Genomic DNA, 20,229 nt, shown 5'->3' with positions numbered 1-20,229 from the left:
GCCTTCCCTCCCACGAGGCTGCCGGCGCCCGTGGGCGCGATGCGGCGCTGCCCGGGTATCGCTGGCGACGCGCAGGTAGCGCGCGCCGCCCGCCTGGGCCTGGGCCTGCCCGCGGGGCTGCTTCTGCCCGCGCCGGCGTTGTGGGGGACCCCGCCGCGGGCGTCGGTTCCCCGGAGGAGGGCCCTGTGTGGCGGGCGGCGCTGCCCGTTGGGCCTCGCGGGGCCCTGAGGAGGCCGCGGCGGGACGGGGAGGGGCGGGCAGGACTAGCGCTAGCGCTGGGGAACTGCCCGAGCGAGGCACGCGGGAGTCTGGCCCCTGGCGTACGCGAGCGGGCTCCTGCCCGAAGCGTTGGGCCGCAATGCGCCTGCGGGTGAGCAGGAGGGAGCGTGGCGGCGGGTGCGTAGAGGGGTGGGTGCCAGAGACGCCCTGGGCTGGTGGAGAGCGGGGAAAGGGCTGGCTGTGGTTCTCTGCTGGGTGTTCATCGCGGGCCGGGACCTCCGCCCTGTTCACCCCCCGCCAGGCCGGGAAGGGGCATTCAGAGCTTGCGGGTCATGAGCTAAGGTACATAACTAAGGAACTTGACTGTTGTGCGAGAGGGCTGTGAAGACGGAAGTCAAGTTCCCTACACCCAGTCACCCGCCATTACTGTAAGGGCCTGGACAGAAAACGAGTGTTCTCCAATGTATTTGCTTTACTGTAGTGGGGGGAGATGCTGAGAAGCTGCTTAAGCATGAGAAAATGAAACTTGTCTGTTGGAACTGTAGTATTGCAAAGATCAGGGTTCACAGTGGGAACTATAAATGAAAATTTTCTCATTGTGTATTCCATATCTCAATTCCGGTCCTTCAACCGTGTATTTTATTTGAGTTTAGCTTCTGCTAGTGAATAGAACTATTCTTATCTGTACCAAATTGTGCTCCATAATTTTGAGCAATACTGAATTCCTCTGTCCTTCCTGTTTGCTGACATGTGGATGGTATTTTATAGACCCCTGGTGTTGTGTGATTATTCCATGCTTTCCTGAGACCTAAATGAGTTGTATTTCTTTGAATCATGTAATGTGGTGGTGCTTGGCCGTTGCCATAAGCACCTCTTAAATACATCTTAGAGCTCACAAATGAAGTTAAAAGTAAAATCTTTCTTCCATGCCTTTATTGAGGCTCTGATGCTTCTGAACTGGGAAAGCTGGAACAGGCCTGTTCTGTCCTTACAACTTGTCTCGGTTTGAAAGACAACTGGGAAAGTAGTCAGGTAGGAAGCAAACCTGAAAAGAAATGTTTCAACTAAGGAAGTAGGGAAGCAGAAAGAACTGTAGGAAATGGAAAGGATAGACACGCCAGGGTAGCATTGTCTGTACCAATGGTAATGACCTCTATTTGCTTTGTGCGTCTGGACTCTCAAAGACTGTGTGGATGGCATGTTTTGTACCTGTAGGAGACAGTTTCTTGTGGTGTTCTGTAGTGCTTTCTTCCCTCTGAAACAAGATGTGGTACGTAAAGGACCTCATTTTCTACAGCATTCTCAGTGCAGTGCAAACCTGCACTAAGACATATTAGAATTTTTGCTTGTGAAAATATATTAGATGATTAATGTTTTGGTCAAAGGACATTAACAATTTTTAATGTCTATGTGTATATGGTAGTTTTTCTAAGACATGGCAGTGTGCACATGTACATACATCAGAAATTGGAGTTTAGTAGGAATTTTTTGGTACAGAAATTTCTCTGATTTTAAAATCAACGCACACTCTCTTGGACTGTGGAATTAAAGTAATTTTGTAGCAATAGCTTGGCAGAAGAGGAAATTAGTAAACATTTTTTGTCTTAATTTAGGATTTAATGATTCATATCGGATTAGGTTGCAAATAGTTGCAAACATTTTTTGCTCCTCACTAAAGATGAATTCTTTTGGAAATACACATTTTCCTCTCAAAGAACTGTTGTAATTTAGCAAGGTGACTGAGGACCTTGCAAATATTTGAGTTAATTAAAAAACTGAGTTATTGTATCCTTTACATTAGTCTCAAAACAATAGCTTGGCATATGCATAGCTGCTCACATTTTAAAATGTGAATGTTAATTTTTATAGCATTCTGAGATACTTTGCACACATTTTAGGTAAAGAAACATGCAGAGGTAATATGATTTGCTCTAGGCTAGAGTGGCAAAAATTAAATTACAGTCAAGAAGTCCATCTCAGAGACTTCTGGATTTAGTTAATACTGGATAGTTTTAAGAGGTTATGAATTTCTGAAATTATGTAATACAGAAATTATGTAGTCTGAGAGAAGGGATTCAAGCAGAAAAGCACTGCAAGACTCTAACAGTGTCTTTTGTTGTTGGTTGGTTTGTTTGTTTGTTTTATTTCAGAAGGCTGAGACCAAAGAGGAATTTGTTAAAGTTAGAAGGAGGGATTTGGAAAGGCTGACAACTGAGGTTATGCAACTGCGGGATTTCTTACCCAAAATAGTAAATGGGGATATCCTAGGGACGTTCCAGAAACTGGATGCTATTGAATCAAGTGAGTAGCACCATGTTACAAGCTCTTACAGGTTCTGCCAAAGCTGCTTAGAACAAACTGTCATGCCCCTACAAATAGTTAGAGTTTGTGGAGGTATTCCAGATCAAACTATGATGTTCAGTGACTGCTTCAGTAAATTGATGCGTTTGTAACGAAGTAAATTACAAACTGCATTAGAAATAATTACATGTGATGAATCTTTAAAAATATTTTATTGTGGATAAAAACACACTTAGTTCAGACAGTAATGGAAGCTATATCATGAAAACAGTGGGTCCTCTTTGAGAAGAGGCAAAAGCATTCTGTTTTTCAAAATGTCACCTTAGATGCACAGCAAAAAAATGTGGTAAGTAGCTGTCTGTAAAAAGTTAAATTTAAAGGAAGAGATAATATCACTGTATTTAGCCTGTCTTGTTTTTTAGCTTGTATGCTTTTATTGCCATAAATACTTATAATAAAAAAAAAGCTGGAGACCCTCTGTTACGAAGGTCTTTTTACTGCAGTCCCCAAAGGCTAGTTTTTCAGTGTTATGATTCTCTGTGCATTATTTTTTCAACAGTTGCACCACTCCCAGCATGCCATCAAAAGCAAATCTGACCCAGCTTTATCCCTAGCCTGTAGCTTACCTGAAGCAGTACAATCCACCTGTTCTAGGAACTGGTTTTTGTCTGAAAAGACACTGGACAAGCACTGGGACAGATTATAGAAGTGTATCTCTTCTAGAATATCAAGTGATTAATTGAAAATTAATTTGCAACAGCTAGCTAAGAAAGACTAAGAGCCTCATGGCCTGTCTCCAATACCGCGTAATACATTAGGGTTTATACCCTAATACATCCAGCTGCCTCAATGATCCTCTCTTTCGAAAGATTCTTCGATGCCATCAGATCCTAACAGAGATGAGAAGACTGTAACACCTCTTTTGCTGCCAGTTGAAACATCGTGTGTCACAAGAAGTGACATAGGATCAGGAAATTTTCTCTTTATGCTATTGCAAGGCATCAAGAACTGTTTCCAGTTGCATTGTGTTCAAGATCCTCAACTAGTCAGATCCTTGTTTTACCTACTTTTATCAGCATTCAGTCTCAAGATTTCTCTCACTGATCCTTAAGTTCCTTGTTACCAGGCATCAAGGAGACCCTGTCAGGGCCTACCAGCAGGAGGTTTGTGGCATCAACATGGGGATTTTAAGATTTTCCTTCAAATGTTCTACTGGCTGGCCAGCAGCATTCTCTGGGTTCTTTGGAGGAGTACCTGAAGCTGAGTCAGCCTTTGAACTCTCTTGAGTATACCCCGCAGTGGAGATTTCTTTTGCAATTAATGAGGTCAGTTGAATATTTATTCAGGCTCTTGCCATTCTTTGCCCCTGCAACGGGACAAGTCAAGTAATTTTTGTTACTCTGGTCTGCTCCTACCTCTGCAGCATACAATAGGTCAGACTTAAAGGAGGTTTTGGGGCATAGAGTTCACAAGAAGGTTGGACATCACAGGGACACAAGCAGTCTTCAGTCTCAGAATGGTGAATTCTCTGGTGCTGTTTATTAAATACAGCCTCTTGGTGTTGGCATATGAAGCTTACAGGGGTCCTGGCAGCTACTAGAGATGTTTTTTCATATTGTTCTTGCAGAAGCCTAATGGGTGATTTGTACATCTACCTAGACTTTTCATCAGCTGTTGCAGTTTTCTGAGTATTGTAAACATGAAGTGGTTAGCAGGTTCTCGTGCTCCTCAAGAAGTGCAGATTATAGTCAGAGACATTCAGCACCTCTGGCCCACTAGGTTGTGAGACTGGTGGAGTTTTGAACAACTTTGAGAAACCTTGAGATCTTTGCATGTTTCACTTATATGACTGTAGGATATCTATTTTATATCTATTTACTTATTTATGTCTGTAGGATATCCATTTGCTATGGGAGCATCCCATAGGTGATATCTGAGATCTGAGCTAGCAATGGTTAGTGCAGCCACTGCCTACTTTTCAGGCTGGTGTCAGGGTCTTGACTAAGGCTTTTGCCAGAGTAGTTGTTCATTTAAAAAAGAAAGGTCAGTTTTGTTCTTACTATCCTCAGGAAGTGTTTGGCTCCAGGAATCTTAGAAAAATAGCTCCAACAAATTTTCCATGTTATTATGTATATGTTTAGTGTAACTTGGACCACTGGGGAAATGTTAAAAATTGCATTTAAAATTGATCTAGCATTTGGATCACTAGGACTGGAATTCCATCACTTGTTGACATTTATGGTAATGGTACTCAGTTCTCCACCTCCCAGAGCTTTGAGGTTACATCTCTGGTCCAGAAGATCTCCTGATGTGACCTATAGCATGGATGAGAATGAGTCCACCTCACACCTGAAATATGGGCCTTCTTTTGTTGTGCCCAGTGCCTTGTTCTGCTTTTAAGTCGAGCATGGGAGTAATTGCCGCTTCTTCCCAGAGTCTGATTTACCTCTGCAATGGTAAAATTATGTATTTCCTGTTCATATAAGGATGCCATTTCATATATTTTTGCTCATCCCAAGTTGAAGGTGAAAGCTGCTCCTTTACTTGATGGAGACAGACAGTTGAGCCTCAATATTTTAGTGTCAAGAGGGAAGGAACTTTCTTACCAGGGGCTAGGACTTGCAGCCGATGGGAGAACCTGTCGGGCTTTCCTGTGTGCTGCTCAGTACTGCGGTGTGCAGCAGTGAGCAACGCAGCTGCAGTCTTCAGTGCCAGCAAAATGTCTGCTGGTCATTCTGCTGCTGTATGTCAAGAGGCCGGCAAATGTTGGGACTGGTGCATGCAACCTTGAATTCTCTTGGGAGCCAAGAGCTGGGAGAGCCGACTGGGCATAATGGGAGTTTCCACAAATGAGGCACAGCTAGAAATAGGTCTCTTTTCAGCAGTTTCCAATATTACCTTTTTTTTTTTCCCCCCTTCGCATAAAATGTGATACCTTAGAGGAGGTTGACACATTTTTCTTTTATCTGGAGGACTTAAAAAAAAAAAAAAATACATGTAGCGTTGTGGTAACAGTTAATATTATTCCCCTTCTCCTGATTCAGATTTGGTTCTAGGACCTCTGAAGCTTGCCAGTGAAGGATGTGGCATTGTTTTGTGTCTGCTGGCTGCACTGATTCAGGGTGGATCCATTCTCTCAAAGGCTGGAAGTGATTTTTCTCATTCAGAAGAGCTTGTTTCTTTTCAATGAGAGAGATTTTCATTGGGTGTATTTACCTGGCAAGAACAAATAGGTTCTTGGTCTGCTCTTGGTAAGCTGAGCATGCCCTACTCATGCTTAAGATGTCTTTCTGTCAAGTACTTAGGACTCACATGCCCACATAGTAATAGGTGCACAGGACTGGATTGTCCACCGAATGAAAGTTTCCTGCTGCTGACCAGAGTTAGTCCTCAAAAACTCAATGAATCCGTTCCGTCTCTTCATTCTTTTTTTTTTTTTTGATTACAGGTTGAAAAGAATGCTTAGAGAGCATGCTCTTGCACATGTATGTTTCCTAGGAGTGGATCCTTGTCTTGCCTCTTTGTTAAAAAGTCTTAGTGTTGATGGCTTAGAATCATGCAAAGGCTGAGTGGGAATATGTTCCACCTCTTTAGAAAAGCTGTTTGTGGCTAGATCATCTTTTTATACCTTCTACTCAAAGCAATGTATATATATTCGAGATAACATTTTGTCAGGACAAAAAAAAGGGAATTATTTCTAAATACTGCAGAATTACTAAATAAAATGCTAGAATCCAAGCTTTTTGGACAATAAGGACTTTTTTTTTAATAAAAGGATCTTTTTTATGATTGAATTTGGTATGTTCTTTGATAAATACATTCAAAAATATTGACCACATGTAAAGGGAAGTATTTGAAGTGTGTTAAGCCATGGACCATACTCATGATCAGTGATGGGGCACTCAAAGTGGGGCGTAACTTGTTTTTTAAGCTAACCAAAATTACAGTAGATGCTGTCTGGACATCGCTTTTTGGAATCACCTAAATGTGTTTCCTTTTCTCAGTATAAATATTAAGCAGCCAGAACTGTGTTTTTTTAAAGTAAATACAATACACAGCAATTTTTTAAAATGTCCTTCAAAGTGAATTTTTCAAAACAGACATCATGATTGTGAAATATAATACTTTAAACTTGATTTCCATTTGCTAAAAATAAAGCGTCTAAATTGGAATGTATTTGTGATAACGTGAAAGACTAATTTTTTAAGGGAATCGTAAAATTTGCTTCTCACTGTCATAATGTTTAAATAGTTTATAATGCCTTATAATACTTCATAAACATTAATTTAAAATGTTTGGAGTAGTTGCATTTTACTGTTCATATAATTTTTATGTTGTATATTGAAACACTCACTTTTGACTGACCTTAGTGGTATTAGGTTTTTACTATATTCTCTGAATTTCAAAGACACCAGGCGTGAAAACCGTCATGAAAACGAAGTAGAAAACTGCGTGAATTTTTAAAAATCCCTGAGAAGCTGGAGCTCAGTGCCAGAATGGTATCTTATCAGCACACAGTATTTAACAGCTAGATATGATTCTTTCAGTCTTTTCCTGGTTTAAATCAGAAGCACGTTCCCTTAGTTTCTTATCAGAACTGTTAATTGTGGCAAATTGCGATATACCAGTTTAGCCACGAGGAGGTGATCTAACACAAGCAAATAGTTAAAGCACCTCATTAAAGTTGCACTGAGTGGATTCTTTCGTGCAAGCCCGTTGGTCATAACTCATTATTTCGTATATCTGATTTATCCTGTCACAGACATGGAGAAAAAGGAGGAGGAAATAGAGCAGCTGAAAATGGATTGTGAACACTTCAGAGCCCGTCTGGAAACAGCCCAGACTGATTGCATGAGAGAAAAGAAGGTAGATTTGCTCTCAGAATGTTGGTATCTGTACGCTTGAGTTTTAATAACAAAAGCAGTAATGATCAGTTTTTCATGTTCACGTCACAAAATACATACTCAGCCTGAAAAACAATCTGGATTTCTATTCATGTAGGCAGGTGGTGAGTAAATTTTTTCCCCTTGATATTTCTAGAGCAGAATGGTCACTGTTATAACTAGGCAAAATATAATATGATGCAGTACCAAAAAGTATTCAATGTGTACAAGTAGCAGTACCAGCTGACGGTCAGTCTGCCGCTTAGGTGCATAATTCTTGCATAACTGCATAGATCTCTCTTGACTTCTGTACTGTGCGAGGTGCAGTTGTATGGGGTCGCATTATGGGCTTCTTGGCAGGGTTTGTTTTGGTCAGTGTAAATTTAAACATCATTAGCATTTTGTTAACGTGTTGAAGTAAAACATCGGGTATTTGGGAAGATGGTGGTATAGCTGGCATCAAAAGGTCCTTTGCAAAATCAGTTCTTTTGAATTTAAACTATAACATATTTTCAAAGAGGACAAGAGAAGATGATGTAGGTAATGCAGTGTACAAAATGAAACTGGCCTCTCTCTTTGCTTGCTCTAAGCTGTGTGTTGTTTAGTTTTAATATTATTTCTTGATGCACCTATTGATCAAATTGCCACGTACAGCTGTGAGTCAAAGAACAATTACAAGGCTTCTTTTGCTCTCTCAATATGGTATTTAGTGATTATGAGAGGGGACATTCTTAACAATGAAGGAGTAGCAAAGACTGACTTCTCGGACTGTGGGTCTTCTGAGAAGCCATTGGGGTTCATATAGGATCACACAGTCTAGCAGCTTAATTTCTGAGATGTGTGAGAATCAGTTTTGATTATTTGCTGTAAAAGTTCATTTCCTTGGAGCAAATAGCTATCTTCAGTAGTCAGCAGAAACTCACTTTGTTGGGGTTCTAGAGTTTTCATCTGCCAGCCTTGGGATTTCACAAAGACAGATGAATCTAGAGAAATTATTTCATTTTTGAAAAGGAATAAATGAAGAGTTCAGCCAAGCAGTTTTAGGGCACATCCGTGTGGAGAAGTCAGTCTGGAATGAAGTTTGTTATGAATGTAATGTATGATGGAATAGTTGTCTATCTGGATATTCCTTACTTCAAAATAAGTATCTTCTGGGAGAGCTCTTACAGTTTGGCAATAGGTGCACAGCTAGTTTTGCTGTGCACCCACATCTTTGGTTGTATAAGCATCCAGGATAAACCTTTCTAAGATTTAATGTTGCTGCTTTAGATATTACTGAAGCGGATTCCATCTTTTATTCTTGTTAACATTACAAAATAAATGGCGGGTAGTTTAGGTTTGTGATTTCTTTTGGATGAAAGTTTTACTTAAAGCATGGCTAGTTTACGAAGAATGGTGTTGTCTTGGTGTTCCTGATCAAAGCTTTTCATATCTTTACTGTTGTGCAGTATATACTGCTTGTGTAAATGGCTTCTGTTATATGCCACAGACATGTATTTGAGTGGATTGTGTTTATGTACATCATTAAATCTTTTAGCTCTTCAGGAAAAAAGAAGATGGTGTATGTATACATGTAATTTTTGTTCCTGTTAATCACTTTGCATGGTGTTTTTAATTTGGTTGCTGTTCTGCTATGGGCATCCTTGCATATAGTTTCTTAATTATTTTCTACATTTTTATATTCTGGAGGAAAAGGTAAAAATTCACTGAAACAAACATGAAATAAATGCATTTTCTAGTTGAGCAGTGTCCTTTTCTTAGGGGATCACAAATCAGCATTTTGCATTCTAAAATTTCTGTGCACTGCTGTATCACTGATTAGGGAATTGTGCTTTATGAACCTGATCAAAACTTGAAGTGCACATGTTATTCTTGGCTAATGTCTTCTTTGTCTGTCTTTTCATAGTTATGTACTTAGCCCTGCTGTATTTTTGTGCCTTGACCCTTTCCTGAAGGTGGTGGTGTTGCATAGCACACTGATTGTGCTGTGATATGAGCTCTCAGGAGTGTGGCTCCCAGCTAGGTTATTTGCTTTTGCAGGCTCCGTTTATTTTCCTGGCTCTTGAATGTACTATTTTCCTTGCTTCATATCTTTGTTCTGATGTTGCTTTTGATCTATTAAAAATTCTGGCATTTCTTCTTCTGGCTTTGCATCCTTGTTGGGGGATCTAGCTTTGGTATTGGTTTTATGTCTTACTGTTCAGTATTAGCATCCAAATGCCAAATGCAAATAAAATGTATTAAAATATGTTTTTTCCTTAGACAAGGTCAGTGTGGAAAAGACAGACAGGAAGATGTCTGTGGACATTTTGTTGATACACATGGTGGCAGAAAAGCTTGATAGTTCTGGCAGTGAGTTATGTAAAAGATAAAATTTGGCTAACTTGCTTAAAAATGATCAAAATATTAAGAAACAAGAGACTTTTCCTGGGACTTCTTTGCTTAGGTAACCAGCAGCGTCAGTCTTTTGCATATATTAAACTATAAGGTGAAAGAGACTCCAGAGAGTAAATATGCACAGAAATCTGCTTGATAAATTTAATTTGAACTTTACAAATCCTACCTGTGTGTTCCATTAGCAGCATGATAAAGCAATGCAAATCAGGCTGTCCGGTATGATACAGGATTCTAGGTAGGAAATTGATGACGGAGTACAAGCAGCTTTGTACTTGTTGATATCATGTTATGTAGATTTACACATGAGTTTGTTTCTATTCTTTACAAACCCTTAACGCAAAACATTGAGGTGAACTCCCAAAATTACAAATACTTAGTTTAAAATCTTGATGGGAATACATCATTGAAAGTTTTGTTCTGTTTACTTGCTTTCAAAATTGACTAGAAAAGATTCCTTCTCATTTCCCCATACTTCATCCTGATAGCTAAACACACAGGGGAGGCTAGGCTGAGGGGGTTGCTTTCTGTGTTGAATTTGAAAATCCCATGCCCATAAAATGGGCAGAACAAGATCCTTCTGTTCTTCTGACATCATGTGATCTGTGATTCTCTCTCTCTTAATACTTGAGTTAGCATCATTTTTCTTGACTGGCCTTTATCTTTCCCTGCAGCACTGTCTAATACCACCCCACTCAGAGTTAGCAGGGAGCCCCCACGCACCCTGAGAGACCACAGACTGTGTTATCCCTGCCTTGATCTCACAGTCTGCACTAGCTCTAAGCTGAGAAGCTGAGAAGTAACCCCTGTGGCATTTGGTAGGAAGCCAGGGAGACCTAGAATCATACCTAATCTCATGATACTCTTCTGACCAACTTCCCATGTGATTGGAAAAAAGTACTGCTGAATTGAAATTGTGTCCTGGTTATATTGGATTGCTCTGTTCTCTCTTTATGCTTTGTAGCAAGGACCACTGAGCAGCTCACTTAAGTGATGCATGCATGATAGTGCCTGGGCTTTCTTGGTATGAAAGGCTGTCCAAACTTCAAGCCTTAGGTCTGTTTTTCAAGGGACTCTGTCTCACTTTGCCACTGCTGATCAGGAATGTGCCAAGAGAAGAAAAGTTGGAAGAGAACAGTATTTATGTTAGATGTTCAGTAACTCTACAACACTGGCTAAGGCAGAAGTATGTTTTGAAAAACAAAACAACCCTCCCTTCCTATAAGGTGTTTACAGTATCTTTTGTAAGGTGTCTGGAAAGGTTGACATCTGATGTTGAAATCCTCCCTCTCTTAAAGAGACGTGTAGCTATTTGCTTAGGAGGAGTAGACTCTCCTATCAGACTTCTCTAGGTGCCACTCAGTCTCAGTGGGTCATTTGGTCTGACCTTGTGGACAGACTTCTGGTTACTGTCAGCCTCCACAATGTGTTTACTACTTAGATATAGCTCAGCAGAGAAGGTAGGTATCTGCAACTGCTCTGAGTTTGCCACTGCAGGCACCCCCCCCACCCCCCATTTTGTATATGGCCATGATGTTGTTTCTTGTTTTGTCCCTTAGCCTAAAAACTTGTTTTGGCTGATATGAAGTACAACCAAAATTTCCTTACGCTATTTCAGGAGAAACTAGACCTCCGCCAGCAGCTGAATGAGGCCAAGCAGCAGCTCCTGCAGCAAGCAGAGTATTGCACAGAAATGGGTGCAGCGGTGTGCACGCTGTTGTGGGGTGTATCTAGCAATGAGGAAGCTGTTAAAACCATTCTAGGAGGAGTAAGTATGCCAGGTGAATACTTATTGGTGGTAATGCTGTTAGGTCTTTAAAACAAGGACCTTCCTCTGTAACACACTTTAAGGATATATTTCAGAAACTAATAGGACAGCAAAAATATTTTCTGAATTGTATATTCTTTGGGACCCATCCATTCTCATTTAAGAAGTGTTGGAACTATGAAGTGTTAGGAGGTAGGCTGGGAATAAACGTAGTAATTAATTCTTGTGTTACCAAAGAAGGATTATCTGTTTTCCACCACACACAGTTAAACTGGAAGCAAGGCTGCAGCTAGCACACTGTAAATGTCTTTACAAGCTAACAGAAGAAGAAAAATAATTTTTGGGCACATGCAGCAGTTCCCATGCCTGTAGAGAGCTTCATGGAACTATTCTCGTGGAAGGAAGACAGATCCATCAGTTCTCAACTTCTTTGGATCTTTGTGCTGCCTTAATACTTGCATGACTCTTGGAAATTTGGAGAGCTTAGCTGCTAGTGAATCTTATTAGATCTTCAGTGTTAAATGTGAACAGGTAGCTTATTTGAAAAAAAAAAAACCCAAAACCAAAACAAACCCACAAACCCCAAATCAGTAGTTAATGACAATAGTAATATTACAACTAACACGGTTTCACTGCCAAATGCAGCTGAATTAGGAGGGATCAGAGGAACAGGCCTGATAAAAAATACGATTTTCAGTCTCGTCACAGCCAACGTGAGAAAGAATTGTATTTAATCTGAGTGAACTGATGCCACAGTTTCTTCTGGCTTGATTTTTCAGCAGCATGAACAGCTGAGTGAATAGGATTAGTTAATTATAGTAAGTGGTAAACTAGTGTGTTTATAAGAAGTTTTCCAGTTTGGGTGCACCAAAACACAATTATAACTTTATATTGAATATTAGAAAGCTGTACATGCTTTGATGATAAATTCTGATCATTCAAGATCCAAGCAGCAGCAGTTACTAAGGAAAAAGTCTGTACAAACACTGTATAAAGCAGTTAAAAGAAAAAAGGCAGGTGGGTACGACAGAGCCCCCACATAGCAACAAAAATAGTATAAAATTACATGCCATGTTTTCAGAACAGTTTAAAACTGTAAGAATTGACAATATTTAGTGACTAGCTGTGATTTGGCTTGTGAAACAGTATTGAAATGCTATGTTTCCCACAAAAAAAACACTAGCAGTGATGAAAATGACTGTTTCTACAAGGTGAGAGTAAAATCAGTAGAAGCCTTGTTGAAAGCAGTCTTAAGTATCAAAATTAAGTAGAATTAGGTAAAACCAAAACTGTTACCTGATGATTTGTATAAGGGTAAAAAGCCCAACTGTAAAGATGCAATACTTCTGTTTCTGTGTTTGTTTGAAATGCAAAACATTCATTCCCAGGAATCGTTACAGCCCATTGAACTGATATACTTCTGGTGAAGGTCATAGCAACATTTCTGGGCATCATTTTCTTGTGATGGTGCACATAACATGGTAAGAAGTGTGCTTGGGTTTGCAACAAGCACTAGGAAGAACGTAAATGGGTTGTATAGCATTGCATCAACCACAGGTTACAACTTGGCAATGAGTCAGGTTATTGAAAGATAATGGAGATTTCTCATACAAAGTTTTTGGTTTGAGTTATTTTAGACAAGTTGTACAGTTTACAGCATCTTCCTCCCTCGCCTGAGAAGATGTTGTGAACTGCGGAAATCTATAACAACATCAAGAATGCTTTGAAACCATTGCTCCTATTTAAGCATGTGGGGAGGGTGGCATCAATTCAGAATCATTTCATGCCTTAGAGAGCAATGCTCCAGCTTTTTTCAGTCTTTGCACAGATACAGAAGTAGGTCTTCCATACCGTTCTGCCGTACATATTGACTGAAATGATGTTTGGGACCAATACACCATTTGTGTCCATATGGGTTGGGAAAGTCAAAACTTGAGCAGCAAATTTGAAATGTAACACAAGTAGATTTCAAGCAGTGAGGGAGAGATGCCTGCTGTTTCTACCCATGTATAGCATGCCTAGAGAGAACCTGAAGAAACATCCAGAGAAGCAGCATGACCAAGAGTGTTCAAGGATGCCTATCTGCATGTGCTAAAAAGGAAGTAAATTAATTGCTGTGAGATCATTGTAGATGTCTTTCAAAAATCTTCAGCCAGATATCCACATGACAGGGCTCTTGCGTGGAAACACAAACCAAAGGTTTAATTTCAGAACAACATGAAAGCTTGCTTCAACTGGAGAAATTTTGGATCCTACTTCAGTTATCTGATGAACTGATGTTTTCATGCAGGAGTTACTTGGACAGCAGAGGTTTCATTGCACCATTTGAGCTCAAGCATCTGAATGGCTGCTCTCAGAACTCTCCTTATCTCAGTGTCTGTGGGTGAGACATTCTTCAGTCCCATGAAAATACTGTCAAGCTAATAAGAGACTGCACAGAGTACATAATGCGTGCTATTTATAAATTGGTCTCTGTGGCTCCTCAGACCTCACTGCTAGTTAATTAATGGCTATTTGGGAAAAAGGTTAAGCAGAGGGGACAGCAGCAACACCTCAGGAGACTGGCAAACAGAAGGTTTTGCTTGTTTTTTGTGCAACATACCAGCTACTTGGTTTGCTTAGTACTCTGTTCTGCTGTGATTACATATTTTCATAATAGTTTATACTCATCTGCTGTAGTAGGCTCTTTTAATTTTCTCTCATGCCCTCTGCTCCTTGAACTATAGTCACTGCTTATGTTAAAATTGCTGTCTTTGAAGTGTGGTGTCCCTATAAGTATAAAAACTACATCCAGCACTTGCGGAAGTGTACTTCTTATCATTCTCTTTCCCCACGATCCCTTCATTCCTGCTTTTCTGGAGCCACAATGTCATTTGTGAAGATACTGAGTATTGGCTGCCCCCTTTTATGATGCGTTGCTGGAGTCACGCCACAGGAACTGTGTAACTTTGATGTGGTGAATGTGCGCCAGTGGAGGAATAAAGGTTACCAGTAGCTTTGTACATATTGCGAAAGCAGTAGTTTTGACAAAATATTAAAATTTTGAGTCACTTTGCAAAATGAATAAAAGTTCAGGCATTTCTTGGGCTGTCCCATTGGGTCACTGCCAGGAATGACTAAAAGTTTCATCTGTTTCATGAAACAACTGGCAAAATTTAATTAAAGACACTGGGCAACCTGGCATTATGGGGTCCCTGCTACACTGTTTTTGTTACAAAACCCAGCATCCTTTGTGGAAATCGTGTTTTAGCAATGTTTTACAGGTCAGAATTAGTAATAAACAGAAATAGTTCTCTCAGTCCTTATTTGTAGGCTCTGTGTGCACCTCTGACCAGGCTCTTTGCCTTGCCCTGAGCTTTGTACCATGTGGCTGCTTCCTCAACCAAGATACCCCAGAGTGGAGCAGTGTTCCAGCTGAGGGGAAAAGTCTGCATAACCTAATTACAGATTGTACTCCTGTTTTTATGCTCTTGTGTGATGATCGTCTTTCTCATGTGACATTTCTGACTTAAATTCAACCAGTGACCCAGAAGAGACCTCCATTTCTTTTTATAAAGGATGTCTACCTATCCTCTTCTGCATTCTTTGTTGAGCAATTAATGAATCATGTTAGGATCCAATCAAATTCTGCTGCTTTTCTGGGTATTTCATAGGTTTTCTTAGGAAATTCATATCAAATCACTACATCAGGTTGTTCTCTATTCTTCAGCTGGATAGGGTCTTGACAAACGCTGCTGTAGTAGCCCAGTAAATGTGAAATACCTGGTGCATCTATTGCAAAGTAAAGATAATAGCCTCACTTTTGAAAATGAGCTTTAATTCTGCTGTTTGATATGTATTATTCTGGGTTTAGGAGGTAAATACACAGTGATTTAGTTTTATAAATAAATGTAGCATTGGGTAGTTTCCCATTTTCTTCTGAGGTAATGGATTCAAAGATTAGGAGATCAAACATGTCAGTGCATACTTGCTATTTCCTATAGTTTTTTAAAGTAACTGGATGTTTTAGTAATTTTAAAGATTGTCCAGTTTTACTATAGCATCTAATAATCATAGTTGCTGTGGTGTGTATAATCTTTTTTTCTCCTCTGTGCTTGCAGAGTAAAGCAGTGAAGTTTTTCACAATCACTGCACAGACCATGGAGAGCTTTGTGAAGTCATTAAGTGAAGACATGAAACAGCAGGATTTGGATTCTGATGAAAATCAGTTTGTATTAGCTTTGGCAGGGATTGTAACAAGTAAGTTAATCTTATCTTTCAGAATAGCATTCCACATGTACTGGGAACTTCTATATTGCCTTTTGTGCTGCAGCTTTTCAAAAAGTCAGGTGTTTAGTTGGTGTTGGTATCTTGGGTGACTTCCTAGTTTTTTAAAGTTCTAGCAAATTTTGTCATTGACACTTCTACAAGGCATTGTGCTGTCTGTGACGCAGTTAAGGGTTAGACCAGTAAGAGCCATTGAGTTCTGAAATTCCCTAACACTTCTATTCAGTCTGAAGTAAAATACTAGTCTTATATGCTCACCTTAGTTTGTAAGTATCAAGCAATTTACTTTCTGAATCGCCAATAATGCAAATGTCAAAACATACGAATCGCAGATGATTCAAGTAGATCAGCCCTGTCTTAAGGTATGTGCTCAGCATTTTGAAACTGCTTAAGAATTTTGTTGCTGTCAGATGGACCACACCTTCACTGTCCTGAGTCAATAGTGCTAAGAGAAACAAAACCTGACTTCCATACTAATTGTTTCTTTTTAGGGTTAGAAAATAAGTAGAAAGACACAGATCTTAGTACAGCTGCCCTTGACTTGGAAGGCTGTGAGAAATGGGGCTGATATGTAATCTGCATTTTTGTGAAACTCTGCAACTGTTAAAATGACACAATGCAACATAGATAAAACAGTGGGTAGTTATACAAAGAAGTGACTCTTACATTACCAGCTTTTTTGCATGTGTGGTTTTAGGTGTTGTGTTGCCATTAAAGATTGTAATAAAAAGTATGTGATGCATTATGCCACTGTACCAAGGTGGAATCCAGTTATGTCCAATTGCTTCATTAAATTTAAAAAACAAAAACAAAACAAACAAACAAACAAACCCCACAAGCCAACAAAAACCCAGAAAAAGCATAGCAGAAGTAAATAAAATGTTTAAAGGTTGGAGGTTGGGAGGTATTGGGGTTCTGCTTGAGGAGGAATCAGGATGGTGGAACAAAGTCTTTCTTCAGTAAAGCTGATAAAAATTTTGCCAGTGAATTTGATATTACCAAGATTTGTCTTTGTCTCTGTAATTTGGGCTACTGAAACTCAAATGTGATAAAGGACACAGTCAGATGAACAATGTAGAAGGTACCAGTTTAATCCTTCTCCGTAGTTACACTGTACGGTAGTATTACACTTGAAAGCGGCATTAAAAGAACACTGAGCAACTGATCATGAAGTGCTAAGCATTCAGAAGTTAGAAAACACCAGAAGTTCTCAGTGCAGTCTTAACACAGCCAGTGTGCACAAAAACTGTGATAACAGTCTTTAATTATATGCTGTATCCATAGTACCTCTGCTTATTCTGAAGTCAAAAAAGGCATCATGATGTATGTACATAGGAGAAGGAACCTGAAACTGCATGAAAGTGGAAGAACTGTATCACACAGCAGATCACTAAACTTGCCCTGAATGGGATTCCAGGGAACCAGGTTCTGTCACTAGTTAGATACACTGTGCTTCACACGTTTGGAGGCTTGGCCTGTTGCACTGTACAAAAAAGCTTGGATTGCTGGAAGATTCCTGTTGCACATAAGGATGCCCTAAAGTATGGGGCAAGCATAAGGGAAAACACTAAAGGAAAGTTTGCTGTGGAGCAGTAGTGTTTGGAAATACTTTTGCCTTTTGGTTTGCATGCATAGTGCAGCTCTTGCAGAGAGGTAGCAAAAGAGCTTTTGAGTAGATGTCCATGAGAGTTTTAGTTGTGTAATGTGCCAGGTATACTGGATTGAGTGATTGTAAAACAACCTGCAATCATATTTTTTTAAAGTGGGACCTTATACAATGCTCAGCTTTAAATCAGTTCCATATTATTTGTGGATGAATCCAACCTTTTGTTTCATAATTCATTGTGTCACTATTGGGATACTGGCCACTTTGAATAGATATTTTAATTACCAAAAAGTAGAATTATGCAGGGGTTTGAGCAGTGTAATTTGTTGCTTTGGTATTTTCTAAGTAGATTAATATAGTTTGAAGTTTGTATAGATGCCATAGTTTGTTCTTCACAGCTGACATGTCTTTTTAGTGGTCCTGATAATTAGCATAAAGTTTTGTTTGAAACATGATTTTTATAGTGATGTTTTGTGTTCTCTCACAGATGTGGCTGCGCTGGCATGTGGCCGTGAGTTCTTGGTTAGTTCAAGTCGTGAATTACTGGACACAATGATGCACCTCCTGGGAAGCATGAAGCCAGGACTCTGTACCAAATTTAAAGTGTATGATTACTTTTTTTCCCCGTTCAAATGAAATGTATTATCTTGCAGTGTAGGTCACAGTGATGACAGTAGTTTTCTCACTCTCCCATTATTTCCTTTCCTCTAGGGGCAACATAATTTTGGAAACTCTTTTCACAGTAGCATTCCTTGCACATGTACCAGGCTTGGCTACAAGGCTAGCTTCATCCAAGTTTTGTCTCTTCAGAAGCCTCTTAAGCACAGTAACATTGTAGAGATGAGCAGGGATACACTCTTCTACCTTAGGAGGGGCTCGTGAGTTGAGGATCGGATAAGGAAATTGTGGGGTCAGGTTTTAAAACGGAGAGGATGTGGGAAACGTGGACTTAAATTTTTTCCTTTCTAATATGAAGACTGTAAAATGCTACATCTGCTTAGTGAAAAAAGTGAGTTATGTGTCTGCTAAGAGCAAAAATTAAATTAATGCTACTTAGGAGCCAGAAGCACCATGCAATTATATTTGTAAAAGGTAATGCCTATAAAGGGACTTTGTGATACAGCATTGTAAAGAAAAGGCTCTGTTACACAGTTGAGATGCTGGAAAAGTTGGAGAGATGAAATAAGCTATTGTCTTTGCCTTTTTCTGAGAGCTGTTACAAGTTGAGGATGTATGGCCTTGACTGAGCAAATTACTGTGGCTTAAGGAGAACTTCTTCATTGGCTAAGATGTGGGCACTTGCCCTCTACATCTGGTTAATTTGTTCATAAAGATATCTTAAGCCAGTGTGGTGGTTTTTTTCATAAATGGGATACACACACAAAGAATTCATACCCGAGCCAGCTGTCACAGCTCAGCTGACAAACAGCAGCCCAGTCAGCCACAGTAATTTGACTGCATCCATGCAGGCATGAAATCAGGCTCAGTCCTAACTTCGGATAGGTTTATCTTGCCTAACCTCAGCTATCAGAAAGCTAGATGTCAAGTATCTGCTAACTGTCTGGGCTCCTTCCCACAGTCAGTGGAAGGAGATGGTGGTGTCAGATGATCACTCAGTCAGCCAGTGTTAGGGGGAATGAGTTGCCCTTTGAGATGTTTGCCTTTCCCTGTTGAGTAGTGAGGGGGAAGCCGAGTACCCTGTGCTGTAGTTAGTGGCTAGATAATCTGATGTCAGTCATTTACTGTTTCCCAAGTGTTGGGCTTGAAGGTCAGAACTCAAAACAGGGTAGTCAGCTCTTGCAACAGTGGTTTGTTGTTTTTTTTTTTCTAAAGCCCAGCTGAAAGATTTGTATGAGAATCTCAACTTAAGAAAAAAAGGAATTTGTGCCTTCATGTATATACAAAAAAAACCCATGAAAACAGGACCTGTTTCAAAATCTGTACAGAAAAAATTAAAAAGAAAGGACTTTATTTGGAAAGCAGGAAGGAAAGGGTTCCTAAACATGTGCATGCGTGCACGCACACACTCTGAATTTCAAGTGAATGTGTGTCTGTGGGGCCAGATAAATTATTTTTGATCATTTCAGATTGTATTAATGTAATTGGATTTGAGGGCCTTCCTTTTGAATTGATGTTTTGGATGGTATTTTAATTACCTTTCAAAATCTGCCTGCTTTGCAGAAGAATTACACATGGTGATATAAACTTGGCTGCCATACAGCAATATTGATAAAATATACATAAAACAATCCCATGAAGTGGCTAGGGATTCAACAGGGGCCAGCCTCTTAGGCTAACAAATTGAGTGAAGCTTAAAAAAGAGGTTGCACAAGCTTTTTGATAAGTGAGAAACATTAAGCATATGTTACAATAGTTTGAATTCAGTGCAGTTGTAATGTTTTCTGATGTTCCGCAGAGCCAACAATTTTTTTTCTTACTATGAACTTACCATTTGATTTTAAAAAATGCTATTATGACATTAGAGCAAATGCCAGAAAGATTTGTTCATGGCCTTGTCATGGAATGATGGTTCCTAATTTGCTCAAATGTGTCAGTGCAGAATCTTTTCCCTGTGTTTGTCTTTCATGTCCGTGATCAGATTCCTTTTTGTCTATGAGATCCCTATGTGTCTTGTCACTGTTCTTGAAACCCTCTTTCCTGTGCTTTTTGGGGATTTTCCACTCTTCCAGCCCAGCAAAGGGTTTTAGGGGTTGGTTGGTTTTTAAATTGTTAAAACCTGTATGTAAGGTTTTTTTAGCTGCTTGTTAATCTTAAGCAATCTAAGCAGATGT

The 20,229-nt window shown here is 39.7% G+C and overlaps 1 protein-coding gene across 1 annotated transcript in view; it reads left to right on the top strand.

Moving 5' to 3' along the window:
- Positions 1 to 39: 39 nt before the first annotated feature.
- Positions 40 to 20,229, top strand: part of HSF2BP (heat shock transcription factor 2 binding protein) — a 34,651-nt gene continuing 14,461 nt past the window's right edge. The window contains exons 1-6 of the mRNA XM_074929393.1: positions 40 to 75; positions 2,370 to 2,520; positions 7,283 to 7,386; positions 11,416 to 11,565; positions 15,666 to 15,804; positions 17,925 to 18,042. Of these exons, the coding sequence (XP_074785494.1) occupies positions 40 to 75; positions 2,370 to 2,520; positions 7,283 to 7,386; positions 11,416 to 11,565; positions 15,666 to 15,804; positions 17,925 to 18,042 (698 nt within the window). The remainder of the gene's footprint in view (positions 76 to 2,369; positions 2,521 to 7,282; positions 7,387 to 11,415; positions 11,566 to 15,665; positions 15,805 to 17,924; positions 18,043 to 20,229) is intronic.

This window comes from Athene noctua, chromosome 1 (assembly GCF_965140245.1).
Source record: "Athene noctua chromosome 1, bAthNoc1.hap1.1, whole genome shotgun sequence".
Lineage (NCBI taxonomy): Eukaryota > Metazoa > Chordata > Aves > Strigiformes > Strigidae > Athene > Athene noctua.
This window is presented reverse-complemented; position numbering and strand designations above follow the sequence as displayed.